The sequence below is a fragment of the Sceloporus occidentalis genome, unplaced genomic scaffold (genome assembly GCF_023333645.1).
Source record: "Sceloporus occidentalis isolate IW3139 unplaced genomic scaffold, rSceOcc1.0.p SCAF_61, whole genome shotgun sequence".
In the NCBI taxonomy this organism is placed as follows: Eukaryota; Metazoa; Chordata; class Lepidosauria; order Squamata; family Phrynosomatidae; genus Sceloporus; species Sceloporus occidentalis.
Window position 1 is genome coordinate 4,295,285 of NW_028317041.1, and position 16,878 is coordinate 4,312,162.

The following is a 16,878-nucleotide window of genomic DNA, read 5'->3' on the forward strand; positions in this document are numbered from 1 at the left end:
TCCTTGTTTGATCTTGTAGTTGCCACCTAACGTTTGTAGAAGAATGTTTGGCGCCACAATGAATCAAATTTCACTGCTGAACATGATTAATACAAAATCTGACCACAATACATGTACAGAAATTACACCTCTTATGAGATGTTGCTGATCATAGCAGATCATATAAGTAACAGGCTTCTCCTGCAGGAATGATGGAGCTTGGCCTTAAATCGATCTAAATCAATGCGATGGATTCAATCAGTCTCTGAATTGCACGGGGCCAACTGGGTTGACTGCTGATAAGATGTAATCATTGTCATAATCATTGTGACCTGAGATGTTTTAACTCACCTAACAAACTCTTGGTCACGCGAATAATCAAGGGTGGCCACATTGGTGGCTTTTTTTTTCTTTTTTGGAGGAAAAACATACATTTCACGTATCACTGATGTGGGATGATTGCGGAGTTGGTTCACTTCCACGAGTACATTTAATATGGCCTTCTCCGATTTAATAGATTGGTATCATGACTTTAGTACAGGTTACTTAATAAGTAACTGTATATTTGCAGATATTTAGTCATGCATTTATGTGAAGTAATTAGATTTGAATGACCTATTGTGATGCAACAGGTGTAGCTCATCTCAGAATTCAATAAAACCATTTATCTGTAATAATAAAACTCCTCAAAGGATAATAATGGTACATTTAAATTAAACATTTGCGTAATTAGAAGATGCGGCGGCGTAATCCTAAACTACAGATAATTTGGCTAATAAAAGCTGGTTAGTCATGGCACGGGTGTTGGCAGTTTAACTAACTCTCAGGGTGCAAACGCTAAGTGAATGAATCTTTCCGTTCTATAGCATTTCGGAACTTTATCTAATTGAGACATTTGTTTTCTTAATAAACATATTTATTCCAAGATATGAAACCTACCATACTTAACTGTATGTTTTTAAATATAATTGATGTTTAAAATAAAAAGACTTCTCACATAGACAGTGTGTGGTATGGGATTGGTGCCACAGGACAATCACGGGCAAATAGTAGCCCATGTTTTATAAACCAAGCCATTGAGCGGGAACGGCATTAGTATATTAGTGACAGCATTAAATATGGAAAAATACTCAGCCGAGCATGTCGACTCTGATGTAGACTTATGAAACCTTCTAATTAAACAACAAAACTGGCTATGCAGTTGCTAGTATACCGATATATTTTATTATTTGTCCTACCCATGCAATAGGCTGCCTATGGTGTACTGGCCATTTTTTTTCTAGGACATTCATGTTTTAAATGTTGCTGACCAGCAGTTTGTGCGACAAACAATATATACATCCCAGGAAGAGAAAAAAGGCCAATGTGGTCGCCCTTCTTTCGGAGGTACTTAACATTCCCAATATTGGAAACCAGCAGCCCTTGCCTCCATGCAGGGGCCCAAAACACATTTGGCAGACATCCTCCTTGCCCCTCTGCCCTCTTGTCTGCCATCCCCAAGGGATATATTATTCTATACCTCCCATTCCCGATATTGGAAACCAGTAACCCTTGCCTCGATGAGCCATTTACTAGCAATGGGGTCTTGCATAGCGTAATAAGTGCTCCTATTTTTAAAAGTGGTGTTATCACCATAGCAATCGGTAGCTTGGTATAATTTAATGAGCACGGATGTTTCATTGGTTGCTATGATGATACCACTACTTTTAAAACTTTACTCCAAAATGACTTTATACATAACCCATATGTGTTTTTTCAACTTTTAAGAATGCTTGAGAGATTCAGATTTTATAATTACAATGTTTAATTTTATTAGTAGGAGTATCATCGTTTTGCAAAGAAGCTCAAACAGACCTGGAGTAACAATGGGCAAACTCGCACATAGCTTCGAATGATTAGGTTGTTGACATTTTCATTGTAACTGTAGCTGTACTGCACTAGTGTAGCGTGCGGTGTGGACGTGATCTGCCAAATTTACCAGCCTGCATTCCCTAATGACAGCTATTCTGGTACATGGTCGTGCAGCCTGCCACGCAGACTACGTGGTGAAGTGTCCACCACAATTATCCTCCACGACAAACATAGCCCTTGCAGTCATCCATTGCTGCCAACTGGCTTGACTTTACCATGCCAATCATGTCAAGTTTCAAAACTATCTTGCTGATCAGTACCACTCTTGTGATACCTATTCCTCATTACTGTTTTAATTGGGCGCAATTAGATGATACTCAATATCCAGTATAGTGTGTTATAAAGATCTACATTTAAGCAGCTGAAAAATATGGCATCTGTCTTTGCATTAAGCACCTTTTTGTGCAAAAAAGAAAAATATTACTAGGTAATTTTACCTGAAAGCATTCATTATTGTCTTTTTCCTTACATAAAAACACTGTGCTTAGTAGATACAGTATCTTAGAATGGCTCCGAATCCGCTTTGAAGTATATGGGTGGAACTCTGACATTCACGTGAAGTTAAGGGCTTTTCAATGTTGCAGCATAAGCCTCATAAAATAGTTACTGGGCTAAGCAGAAATGATCAATAGAATTTTAGTACTAAATTTTAGCTTAATAAGTAACGATCATTAAACAGTAATGGGCTTTTACGGTAATGATCATACTGAAGACATGTATCATGGGTTGAACCAGAACTAGCTGTGGGAGCAACACATATCTACAACATTTACAACTCCTGATAAAGGTGGCCACCCACTGGAATGCAAACAATCAGGTGTCGGATCAAACAAGTAATTTCCAGGGGTGGCGATAAAGATCCTAGTGGAGGTAATAGTGGCCCGGTAGTTTTGGCTGATTGTATATCGTACATGGGAATGGAAGTGCAACCAATGGGTTTCTATGGTGCTTTAGTAGATACTGGTGTAAAAGGTGTGGGGAACACTGAAAGACTGTTTATGATGCCCGGTTACCATTAATACATTGTTGACTTCATTGGTTATCATTGTTTAGCTCTCTCCAGTTCTGCCGTGGTGAGCTCATTAGGTTATCTCATGTAAACACTGCCTCAAGGCTGTCTGATAAGGACTGCAGAATAGAAGTTTGTATTTGACAATCCTTTTGATAACAGCTTGCTGGTTTCACCATTTTTCTGAGGTCAACCCTTTCTTATAGCTGAATAAGGTTTAACGCATCTTGTGGTTTTGTTTGTTATTTTCTTTGTCATAATTGCCTTTACATAGACCACAATTTATTTGTCTCGATGACGCATACTAATCTTTAACCAGCTCAATATGTTTGATCAGGATGAGTCGGTTGAAAAGATGATGACACGGTTAAGCGATTCACTGATATGGACATGTTTAGTCCTAGCCCCAAAAGTATACTGCTTCAAAATATTGTTTACTACTGGAATGCTTGAGAAACATAACTCTGACATTATCGGGGTTCTGATGACTTGGTACTCCTAGTTCCAAAGATCTATAATGGTAGAGATCATTGTAGGTCTCACCTTTGCTGGAAAGGCAAATGGGGGGATACCTGCCATTCCAATGGGGCTTCCCGTATTTCCTTCTCCAACGCCTGCATCTTTTCTAATGTTATTCTGCTAAACCTTGGACTGCCCAGGCTTTATACGCCAGTCTTTTATGGTTCTCAGAGTTCTCCATTTCTTATGAGCAAACAATGAGACTGAAGCTATAATCAGTTTGTGTCTAAGTAATAAAATATACTTCAAAGGGGCAGTCAACCAACCACCTTGTTTTATGATCCACATATTTTTCCACTTTCAATAAAAGCATACTAGAACTACATTTGCTATGAATAATAATGTTTAACCAATCTTGTTCTATATCTGAAAGGGAAAAGTGCCCTTTATTTGTAATTACCTTTTTCACTTATTCTCTAGGTTTACCTAGTAGATTTATGAAAAAAAAAGAAGTGGTCTGAACACCAAAACATCAGGCAAACTATGTCAGAATGACTTTTATTAGTTACAATCGCTAGTTTTTACTATATTAAAGTAATGTCTGTATGTCCTTAACATAGTTTCCTCCTTTTGACAGGAATTGAAGATATTGTAGCAATAATGATCCCAGAGCCGAAAGGAAAAGAGATAGCAAGCCTGATTGAAAGGAACATTAATGTGACAATATATATTACAATTGGCACGAGGAACTTACAAAAATTTGTCAGCCGCACATCGGTGGTGTTTGTGTCCATATCCTTCATTGTCCTGATGATCATTTCCCTTGCATGGCTCGTTTTCTACTACATCCAGAGATTTAGATACGCAAACGCTCGGGACAGGAACCAGGTGAGTGGCATGTTGACATTTCTCTGTCTTAATCTGACATCATTTTCAGTTTAGCGAACAAACTTTATTTTACATCCACAGATTATGGATTGTATTTTTTGTTAGATGCATTTAAAGGGATTTTGCTGTTATCAATGAAGGTTGTGTGTTTTACGTTGTCTATTCCAGTAACGGCCTATACTACCTTTCTCCAATCTGATTTTATAGTCTGCTGGATCAGCTCCAACAACAGTATCTAGAGACATTCGGTCAGCTAAACATGAGGCCTAATTTTCCTAGTTGTATGCACTAGATGTGACACTATTGGTTCCCACCTTCTAGTACCACTTGTATACTGACAAGATCTAAACCTATCCATTAACTCTTATGTCCCAGTTAATCAACAACTGATTACCCATCACCTGTACCTTAAACTTAAAAGACAGCGCTAATAATCCTGTGTCTTTCTCCACCCCATTCTCCAATTAGTCTTACCACCAATGACCCTCACCAACTCAAAAAGAACAATACCCAGATGTCATCTTTGATTCAAAACATTCTTGCTCCACGATACCTCTCAAGTTTCCCTTTTTAGGAGAGGCAGTCTCCCAAATCCCCGATGTCCCTCTTTTCTAGGATCTGAGATGTTTCTTGGTATGAGTATATCAAAGTATTGTATTATAGATACATATAGATATATATATTTATTTATTTATATACACAACAGAAAACCTGTTTATAAATGAAATTGTGTAAAATTAAATACATTGTCATACGGTGTTAGAATCTTTAAAAGTCACATATTTTCTAAATATTTTATAGTATAACTGTGATACACTGAATATGTGTGGTTTTAAAGAAGTAACTACTAAAACACTGTACAGCTCCGTGGATTAGGATGGCGCTATATACATCAAATAATAATAATAAATCTACAGGTATCGTGTATATGTTTTACATTTAACTCTTTACCTGAAGACCTCCTTTCCATGGCATAGTAACCCCTTATGTACGGGCTCAAAATGCATTGTTTTCAATGGGTTTAGGGACCGCCCATTGTCCTTAAGGGGCTAATTACTGAGCATGTAAATAATCCAAACATAAATGCGGGAAAGAAAAAAGGAAATAATTTATGTAAATAGTCATTTGTAATTTGACTTCACTTTGTACATCTTTTTTGCTATTGGTACTTTACACACCATTGCAGTCATTGGTCCACAGATACACACCCCTCTATGCTCATTGGTCCATTTAGTCACAGTGAGAAGTTGGTGATTTTAATGCCTCGGCCGCTTGTCGCTATGCAATACTTGTTTCTTCTGCGTAAAATGCTGTTTATGGCCAAACGTGAAAATGAAAATCTTAATCAGATGTTAGCAGTAAAATGTTTTCCCACGCAGGTTTCATGCTACATGCCTCGCTGCTTGTGTCATTAACATGGGACATATTATTGTGAAATGTATGTGCAGTGTGTTTAGTATAAGCAATGTGTAATTCTATAGGGCTGGTTACACAAGGGATGATCTATGTGTGGGAACAGCTTTATGGTTTAGTAAATGTAGCTTACCCATTAACTACTATATATTGTTGGTTTGCACGCCAGCTACAGGACCATTAAAGGGACATTAAGGCATATAATAGCTGAGCAGTCACTTTAAATCTACATGATGTCCCCTTTGCAAATGCATAGAGGGATCCTGAAGAATCCTCCCCATAAGAATTTGCCCCTGCCCCCCGCTATTTGCCATGCAGCAGATGTGCTTAGCGGTAAATACCTCCTAACATGTGATATACTTACCGCCAGTCAGCTCCAGCACTGGCTCCGCGAACACTCCAGGGCGGTATAAGGAGACCCCCCCTTATTCGTTTTTAATGTGCGTTTTTTTTTATTTTTATTTCAGTAAGGGCACTTCCCACCCATTGATTGGCTGCTTTAAGCACTCAATCGGTGCCGTGAATCATCGAATCATCCGTTATTCTTTTTTATGAACATTTTACTCGCACAGTGCTTTAATATTCATTCTTTTGTTGAGACTGCTTGTGACCCCTTTTAAGTTTTGCATTCCCACATATACAGTTTTATTAGAAATGAATGGAACTGTTAGACTGTAAACAAATAATGCAATTTCCTGCAGTATACATTTTGAATTACTGGGCCTGCCTAAGTGGGGAATCCCACGTATCACGTATCACACATAATCCACTGGGCTACTTTATGGGGAATCTATAAACAGTTCAAGAACAGGTCTATCAAATATATAGAAGCTTCCTGTCTTATTTTGTTATATCTCCCTAGTTTAAGAGTGAGTGAATGAGATGGTGCATCCTGTGCCTCAGATCTGTTACTGCCCCCATGTTTGTTGTGCTGTATGCCTGTTTTAGTTGTAGCCAGTTTGCTGTTCAGGAATGTCAGGAGAGGCAGATTAAGGAAAGGGGGAGGGATGGATTATTACAGGGAGGTTATGGTTGGAGGAGAGTAGATGGTGGTTATAGCAGGGGAAGGTGAGCAGAAAATACAAGATTAAGTATGGAGTATGAATGTCATGGTTATGGGATTGTGCCTGTAAAAGGTTGTTTCTCAATAGTTCAATATGGTTGCACTTAACATGGGCTATTCATATTCGTATGTTTAGAAAAAAATGTTTATGTGGCGACCTTACTGAGTGTTGCCAACCCTGTGTACTGTGTCATTCATGTTACTCTGATGACTCTAAGAAGACATGCCCTCTCTGTGAACACATTTGCTATACTGTATAATGTAACATCTCGTATTAGATATGTCATATATTGAATATAGAATGTCTGTGTGTAAACTTGCCCAGGGTTATGCCCATGGCCCCTACATTCTGCTAGAATTCACAACTATGTCCTGTCTTTAAGCTCCGATCATGGCCTAGCTATTGTTTTCCTTGATTTTATACGGCCAGAACAGCTGTATGGGGCCCAACCTCTGTTGGGGTCCCCGTAGTCCCACACTTTGTTGTACTCCTTCCACACCCATGCCTAGACTTGTCACATGGATGTCATGGGGCTGTACTTCTTTAAAAGAGGGAAGTCAGACAGGCTTTTTAAACTAGGGAGGAAATCTAAGGAAAGGGATGCAGGACTTATTTTAACATGGAGTGTTATGGGGTAAACATGATTGACTGTGACAGGATGGGGTCCTGTACGTAAATTGATACTGGGGCCCTGTCCAAAATTGATCCTCTGTCAGGAAACTTGTGATGGTGATCCTGGTTTTTATAATTATCATCACCATGCACTTATTAATTGGAATATTGTCTGCTGCATTTTGCAGCCTGGGCTATCGTCAATTAGCACTTATTACAAGTTAATACTGGCATATATGGTGACACAGATCAAAAGATTTTACTATCTAAAAATTTTCTGATTGAAAAAGTATCATTGAGTCGGTTCATAATGACCTATCTTTACAAGCACTTTTCCTGTCCTAATTATTACTGCTACTTCCTGTTACATTCGGTTCCATCCTGTTTCCCACCCTCTATCCACTTCTGTCTTCCCTCTCACACATTCCTCCTGATATCTCATCAACGTCCACTATGTGCGAATGGGGGCTGCTTTTTGTCATGTAATGATTTGGCATACAGCAAGCTTTCATTAGTTTGTGAGTGACTGTTGGCTGTGTTCTTTTTTCATTTTATAAACACAGTACATTGAGGCATGTTATTGACTTACTGGTATTTCCTGGAATTTGCAAAGATATAGCATTGTATTTTGACCTCCTCTTCTTACTCAAAGCAGCTTCTTCTCATTGATGTGTTTTATGATTTTTTCTTAATTGTCGTTTAGTTTTCTTTTTTAATTTGTGTTAAACATTCCTATAGGCTATGTATTAATGGAGCAGAGAAGCTTAGCTAAGCAGCTGACAGCAGGGGCCTAACTAGAAACCACAGGGCCCCGGTGTGAGAATTGCCCCGGGGCCCCCCAACTTCACCAAGCAATATGTACCACCTTTGCCCCCAAGCAGCTTATCAGTGCCATTCTAAACCCCAAACAGCTTATCAGTGCCATTCTAACCACCAAACAGCTTATCAGTGCCATTCTAATCGATAAAATCGATAATAATCGATAATGAAAATCGTTGACGATTTTCATTATCGATTAGTCAAATCGATTTTTATATATAAAAATCCTCAAACAGAGATCGGATTATAACACTAGTCAGCTGGTGGGGGTCTGCGCGATGCGCACAGACAGCCTCCGTTACTGCCCTTCACTTACGCTGAGGCTTCTATGAAGCTGCAGTGAAAGTGCCTGTCAGCAACGGAGGTTCACAAAACACCAGGGAGTCGGGAGAGAGGCAGAGCAGTGTATGGGAGGGGGGAGGAGTCAGAGTGGTGTATGGGAGGGGGGAGGAGGCAGAGTGGTGTATGGGGGGGGCAGAGTGGTGTATGGGAGGGAGAGGAGGCAGAGTGGTGTTTGGGAGGGGGGAGGAGGCAGAGTGGTGTATGGGAGGGGGGAGGAGGCAGAGTGGTGTATGGGTGAGTTATAGTGGTGTATGGGGGGTATAATGAATTTCAGGGTAGCAGAGTGGTGTATGGGGGTGTAATGAATTTCAGGGAGGCAGAATGGCATATCTGGGGGAGTTAGAGTGGTGTATAGAGGGAGGTAGAGTGGTGTATGGGGGGTATAATGAATTCAGAGTGGCATATCTGGGGGAGGCAGAGTGGTGAATCAGGGAGTATAATGAATTTCAGGGTGGTGCAGGGCATTTATGGGAGGCGGAGTGGCATATCAGGGTACACAGTGGCATATAGGGAGGTATAAGGCATAAATGGGGGCGAGTGGCATATTGGAAGTTATAAGGCATATCAGGGGGCACAGTGGCATATAGGGGGTATAAGGCATATCGATATTAGGCATATCATGGGGGCATAAGACATATCTGGGGGTAAAAGGTATATCAGGGGGCTCCGTTGCATACCACTGGCATATAAGGAGTATAAGGCATATCGGGGGCACAGTGGCATATCAGGGGGCACAGTGGAATCTCTGGCATATAGGAGGTATAAGGCATATCTGGGGGCAGAGTGGCAAGCTGGGGGTCAGATGTGCATAACTGGGGGCAGTTTGGTAAATAAAAGAAAATATAAACAAGGCTTTTTTCTCATAGTTTTTATTAAATATGATAAATAGTTAACATATGAATTAATATTTACTAATAACTTTGTATTAAAACCTAGTTTGAGAAACACTGTGTTTGGGTTCTTGTAGCTTTTATTATTATGTCAGTAAAATAAGATGGTGAATAGAGAGAGTAAAATAAGATGGTGAATAGAGAAATGTATCCGATTAATCGAGAAAATAATCGGCCAACTAATCGATTATTAAAATAATCGTTAGTTGCAGCCCTATATATATATTTATATATATATTATATATATATATATATTTGTTACTGGTTTCTTTTAACATTTATAAATATCTCCTTTGTGTATTATGGGATGTACACTTTTGAATATTTATTTTTGTTAATACATGATCATTAATTATGTTACATGTGTTACTATATTGGATTGGTCTTTTGATTGGCTGTCCTTATATTGATATGTGCTACTTAAGCTCTCACTTTTGAATGTGTGGTTAACTTGAAAAATAACTCATTGTGAGGTCGAAACGTTGTTCTTTGTCTCAATAAATCTGCCTGACGTTGGACCCTCTGGTTTAACAACTTGATTATATATATATATGTATGTATGTATATGTATGTATGTATGTGTACCAGATGTACTTAGTTCTTTACAGTTAACAATATAATAATGGGGAAGTACAATCAGTTCAGTAATCTACAAAATACAGTAAAGAAACACGATCAGGGTACAGTAGGCTTCGGGTATTATTATTATTGTATGATAATTGTTTGTTTTTATTTGTGTATACACACAGTATGTTATTCGGGTTAATGCTGCGAATGCTGAGGGCTATTAACAAAGCTGTTTGGATTACCTATCATCACAGCTGGGGAAGTACAGCTTCTGAACAGAATGTCGTCAGTCCTGTCTTTAACACATTGAAGAGCTGGGCCTTTTCACAATTACAGCTGCAGTTAAGGAGGAAGAAGCTTGCTGCTCTGTTGCCTCTAGTTATTATTCTAAGGTTCTTTTCATAATGGGGCATCTTTGTATTTGAGGATAGCTAGGTGGTTACAAAATTGAATAAACCTTAGTCATGCACCACTTATCACACACAAAACCCAACCAGCAGAGGTGGCGTATAAGCAGGTGCTTAGGGATCCAACCGTTCTAAGGGGAGCTGCCTGAGAGGAGGCGCGAGGATCAAATCTATCAAAAAGTTATATCACCAAAACGGATCTTTTTTTTAAAACAAAAATCTAACTTGCAGCCACCATTATTATGTTCCTTCATTTATGTATAATATTTTTTATCATACTATATGGCATATATTGCTTAACCCGCCACTACCTTGGCAAGGCATGTCTGATCATAACATGTCTGTGTTGCTTGCCATGGAGCACGGAGTTACTTTTTAACCCACTGAGAGATTAAAGCCCTCCATGGACTCCATTAATGAGGCATCTTTGTGGTACAACCCAAAGGTCAAGATGTATTTTGTTTTCTGGCCACCAGGAATAGCCAAACCTTAAGTACAGGTTGAGGAAAGCTCCTGCAGTCCAGTAGTCTTTCTTGCCTCCTCTTCAGCCCCTCTGACGCTGTGCGCCGTGCGACTGGCCAGAGAGTAAAGAACAGGGATAATATATCCCCTCCTACCATACTCCGACCAGCATACCAGATCCGTTATCCGAAATTATTTCTGCTCCCGAGCATTTCGGATAAGGGATAATCAGCCTGTAATAAAACTGATGAATAATGAATCATTGTTTTAATAATATCAGGAGTAAGACACTTACCGGTATATAGTCAATATGTCTTGTTTTGTGCTTTTTACAGAGGCGGCTTGGGGATGCAGCAAAGAAGGCCATCAGTAAACTGCAGGTCAGAACTATCAAAAAAGGTGACAAGGTAATATAAACTTTATTTTACTTACTTTACTCTAAAATGCCCTGTCTAAAATGATCCATTTGGTCTTTTTAGTTTATTTTGACTTATGTTGTATTGAGTCTTGTCATTGGTGAAGAAAGCCTTGCATACTAGTCCATGATTTGGAGAAGCAGCATTTTGGAACAAAGTAGACATTTTGATACTGATCATTTTGTCTCAGCGTTTACATGCTTTTAGGAATATGTTTCAAAGTAACCTGAGGAATAATTAACACCTGTGCATATTTTTGTCTGTGACTTCTATAAATGGAATAATCGTAAAGTAACTTCTCCTACAGTTTAGGACTCAAACCAGTGTGTGACTTGCTCCAGGGGTTAATCAAGTAAACCTGTGGCAGCAAGCTCACTGTTAAGTGCCTCTCTGGTTAGCATATGCATTTTAATAGTTATTTTTCTACAAATCCCAAAGTTTCCCATATAAAAAAAAACAATTACAAACTAGAAATCTGAAAGTATACAAATATAAGTCTTAACACTGATTTCATTTGAAATACGTTGTTTGCATGTGGACAGCAATGATGAGCATGTCAAAGATTTAAGACTATAAGTCACGGCATTACACATGAAAGACAGCGAATCATTATCATTGTCGCACCTCCACATAACAAACGGCTTATTTAGAAAATGTTTCTTTCTGTTGCAGGAAACAGAACCAGATTTTGATAACTGTGCTGTTTGTATTGAAGGATATAAACCTAATGATGTTGTCCGAATCTTGCCGTGCCGGTAAGTTTAAATAAAATGTTGGCAGAGTTTGTGGCACTCTGTGCGCGTTTCAGGGAAGGACAAATCATTGGTATGTGCATTGCTTGCCGGAATGGCAGAACCGCAGTGCGATTATTAAATTGTGATCACAGAATTTCCTGCGTTACTGCTAACGCCTACTATGTTATCTGAGCTAGGACTAGAAAGATCAAATTCATCCATGCAGAACAGGCCATCGCCAATCATGCTGGTTTTCCAGGTCAGGTATCTGTAACGGGGAACATGTTACATAGTCTTTTGAGTTGCAGGAGAATGTTGGTAAAAGTCAACAATTGTGGTAAAATACTTTTTGGGAAAACAGGAACCCCAGATGGAACAAATGTTCATTTACGTACTCTACTCAGCCGTAAACTTCACTTCTACGTCACTAACTAGATCTGAGATGCAACAATGGCTTTGTCACCTAAAACAACTAGTCATTAATCCTCTGACCCTAAAAAATCTGTCCGTTTATCATGTTAACATTTTTAACAGACAGAATCCCTTTAAATACATTTGATTGTATTTAGGCTATAGCCCGTTTACTGGGATCTTGCACTTAACTGTAGGAGATTCTGTTGATCATCAGTAAAAAATGGCTAACTAAATGATTGCCTTGAAGTGACATGCAAATCATAGGGCCATTTACTGTTTATATACTATTTGGGTTTGTTCTGTAAATTACTTCCAGTAGCACCTCTAATTTTAGCACCATTTGCTGCCGTTAATAGATGCATGATCACAAGAACAGATCAGTCCTAAAATGCTTTAGGGAAACTGCCACGGAAACTGCTTTTAGCTGAACTAAATTAACTAATCGCAAAATTACATAATACATGCACATATTTGGGGGAAAAGGTGGCAGAAATAGCACACTAATTAATTTCCTGTCCTAATATCTCCCTATTCTCACCCTGCCAAAACAAACTGTCCGCCAGCAAAGATGGACAGTCATCTCATCTTGTTTTCCTTTTTGACCGTTCCTGAATAGTCTATGAATAGACTGGGGGTGTCTCTGTGGCCCACCTCTTTCATGTTCTGTATGTACCATGTCACGCCTTTGCACACGCTTGCACTCTGATACACGCATGTACAAGCAGAAGACCCGGAGTGTCTGACTTCATTAAACAGGCTGTTTGTTAGGAAGGAATAATTGCCCAGAACCTAAGCAAAGATTTCCTGTTATTTCATCACTTCCCATTACAAACAATGCTCCGAGGAATGTATTAGGGAAGATATATGAAATTAAAACATTGAAAAGTTAAGATTCAGAGTCAAAGTTGAGGTGTGTGTGTGTGTGTGTGCGCATCTTTTAAGCCATGTGTAATAATTCCTGCAATCACATGAATAAAACCCAACATAATAGCGTTTATGTATTCACTAAACTGGATCACTAAACCTGATCTCGTTATGCATTATGGAGGGCTTCATACCAAGAAGAGCTGAGCTGGCCCTTATAATCAGGGCCGGCCCGACAATGGAGCCGAGTGGGGCAACCGCTTCAGGCGGCACTTTTGAAGGGGCTTGTAATGCTGAGTGCCGGCTTGTAATGCTGAGATTTCCGGCGCTCAGCATTACAAGCCGGCACCGAGACCGAACATGGAGACTCGCCGCAGGACTGCTGAAAGGTAAGTACAAGGGGGGGGGGCGCGGCAGGGACGGAGGGAGAGGAAGGGTAGATAATGGGGGGGCGGCATTTTAAAATTCGCCCCAGGCGGCATTTTGCCTTGGGCCGGCCCTGCTTATAATGCATAGTTCAGGTGAAGTTTAAGAATTCTCTCCATATTAAGTATGTATAATGCATAGTTTAGCCACCGTGGCAGGAAAATGTCACTGGGGTACTCTTCTGAATTTAAACCCAACATGTGTACATCACCGTTTAAGTACTACAGATGTGCAATGCTTTTACAGATAGCTGGGGTCAATGAAGTATCTTCAGGGTTGACACCAGTGACCCAAATTATTATCCAGAGCATCTACTCCGATTTCCAACACATTCCCTTCCCAATCTATAAATTGAAAACAGCTTGTTTGGGTTCTTACCTACATTTACTGGGTAATTACCTACTTACAGTGAGCTTTTACAACAAGCATTTTCGAATACCCTAAAGCAGGGGCGTCCAACCTGCGGCCCTCCAGCTGCTGCAGTACTACATCTCCCATGCTCCTCTGCCAGCCCCTTAGCTGAAAGAGCATTATGGGAGATGTAGTCCTGCAGCAGCTGGAGGGCCGCAGGTTGGACGGCCCTGCCCTAAAGTATCATTTCTCAGAAAAAGGGAAGCAGAGAGTCACTTAAATCCCCCCCCCAGTAAATGCATATAGGGATTCACATGAATTTCCTCTATGGATTTCTCTTACTCTGTGCCCCAGCTATTTGCATTGCAGAAGAGGCGTTCAGCCATCTGCAATGCTGACTCGCACGCTATTTCCAGAGGGTCTAATGAGATTGCTGTGTGCATGCGCAGAAAGAGGCCCTATTGATTTCAATGTGTGTGTGTGTGTGTGTATGTATGTATTTTTATATATATATATATATATATATATATATATATATATATGTATATATGTATGTATGTATTTTTATATATATATATATATACTGTATGTAGATTTGCATGGGGTTATTCTGCGAAGTGTTTGAATTTCATTTTATTTACCACAGACAAATAAAAGCTGTGAGAAACGGAAGCGCCTCGAAATGTTGGCCAGGGTTTTTAGTAGTTTTCTACAAGCCAACAGTCAGCTGTTTAATAGTGAATATGAACAAAGTCATAATTTCCTTTCCTCCGTTTCCACTGCAGTCCCACGTAGTTTGTAAATTAAAAACACATCCCAAATTGAGGACGCGCCGGGACCACCTCCACATGCATTCACAGCCCAAATGGAAAGATACGACACAGCACTGGCACAGACTGCAAAGATTTGTATTTATAAAAATACATTTCTCTTACCTACTCATCATTTCAGCTTTGCTGCTCTTTTAACTCTCCGTGTCCAAGCCTTATGATGTTAGTAACCATATGAGAATAAATCTGAGAGGAGGATCACTGACATAACCAATTGATTTGATTATGGAGAAATTAGGGAACACGACACATATGGTCATGTTTAGGCTGAAATAAAATATATTACAGTGATGTAACATTATTATATCAGCTGCGTTACAGTTTCAAGCCAGATGTTAAATAAGATGCTCTGAGACATGTATCATTTTGGGCCCTGGATTCTGGCAAGCGGTCTCCTTTTCTGTCTCCTATATATATCATTACAGATTTAGGAAATTATTTTTTTCATATCTTTCACTGGCTTTACCATTTGCCACTAAAGAAGGGGTATTTTCTCTTCTTATTTCTTCTCACCAAACTACCTATCTTCTTAATGCTATGCTGTCTCATCTTACCCAGTCTGTCTTGCCAATCTTGTTCCTACCCTGACATCTTCGCTGTTTTTATCTCTTCTAGTTATTTCCCATTGCCCTTCAAGCGTGCCTGCACAACTCCCAAAAGCCCAACCAGGCGATAAAATTCTTCCCTATCTCTCTACTTCCTGTCTCCTTCAAAAGTCATGTATATGCCCAGCTAAATAACCTTCTTGATTCCTGCTCTTTACTTGGCCCTCATCAACCTGGATTTCACGCTACTGAGACCGCTTTTGCTAAAGTGACATTCACTCTTTGATAGTCTTTCTGGACCCACTTTTTTCATGGTTCTCATACTTTGTACACTTTCAGTGACTCCTTCTGTAGTAACTCTTCCTCTCCCCTTCCCCTCTTAGTTGGTGTACCCGAAGGTTCAGTTCTAGTGCCCCTTCTGTTCTCACTTTGTTACCTCTCTTGACAAACTGATTTCATCCTTTCAACCTTTCCTCGTTGATCATGTTACTAATTAGATATTTGCACAATTCCTAAAACTCAATGTCTCCACAAGTGAACTTCAACCAGCCTCCAATGCTAGCATCTTTTGACAGTCTCCCTCCATGTCAGTGGTGCAGCCATCATTGGTATCATTATTGACTTCAATCTCTCATTCAACATAGACATTTGTCTATTTCCAAAAACTGCTACCTTCAACTTAAAAAAGCTTATAGCTGTCCATTCCTAACATAAGACGCAACCAAAGTTCTTGTTTATTCACTCATCATATCCTGTCTTGACTGCTTCAAGTCAGTATTACTTCAACTCATCTTGAGCCGTTTTAATTGAATGCTGCTGCCAGACTTATCTTCCTTACCCAATTCGTATCGCCCGATGCCCAGGATATGCAGTTCCGGGTGCCGGGCATGTGTTTTTTCTTTTAGTCCTGCTGTGGGCAAGCAGCAGGGCTAGGATCCAGATCCCCGCAGCGCTGGAGGGGACCTGGATCCTCCTCTCCGGCAGCCGTCTGAGGTGGATGTCTGAGCGATGCACACAGACAACCTCTGGTGCTGCCAGCGTTTCTATGACGGAGCACCGGAATGACTACCTTTTGGCGCTCCGTCATAGAAGCCCCAGCGGAAGTGGTGGGCAGCAACAGCTTAGGTTGTCTACGCACATCGCGCAGACGTCCACCGGCTGCCCCCACTAGTCTGGGAGGGGGGCAGAGTGGCATATATATAAGTAAGGTGCATTATGAATTAAGGGGGACCTTAAAATGGCTATTGGTTTTCCAAATTTCTGTTTATATATATATCATATGATGTCAGAAGCAGGACTAACTGCATTAGATACCTAAAATGTTAAAATACATGTATTCATTTGATAAAATACTGTTTTACCATTATTTCTTTACTATTTTTTTCTTTAAAATAGCACCAAACTATAAGGGTGCCCTTACAAAAAAAATACTGCAGTTTTTCTGAAGTAATACTGCAGTTTTTTGGACATGAAAAA

The 16,878-nt window shown here is 39.8% G+C and overlaps 1 protein-coding gene across 1 annotated transcript in view; it reads left to right on the forward strand.

Annotated features, from left to right (window-relative positions):
• The window catches only part of LOC149287426 (RING finger protein 150-like), a 60,150-nt gene that overhangs the window by 27,523 nt on the left and 15,749 nt on the right, over window positions 1-16,878 (forward strand). The window contains exons 2-4 of the mRNA XM_089492933.1: window positions 3,996-4,246; window positions 11,158-11,229; window positions 11,911-11,993. Of these exons, the coding sequence (XP_089349059.1) occupies window positions 3,996-4,246; window positions 11,158-11,229; window positions 11,911-11,993 (406 nt within the window). The remainder of the gene's footprint in view (window positions 1-3,995; window positions 4,247-11,157; window positions 11,230-11,910; window positions 11,994-16,878) is intronic.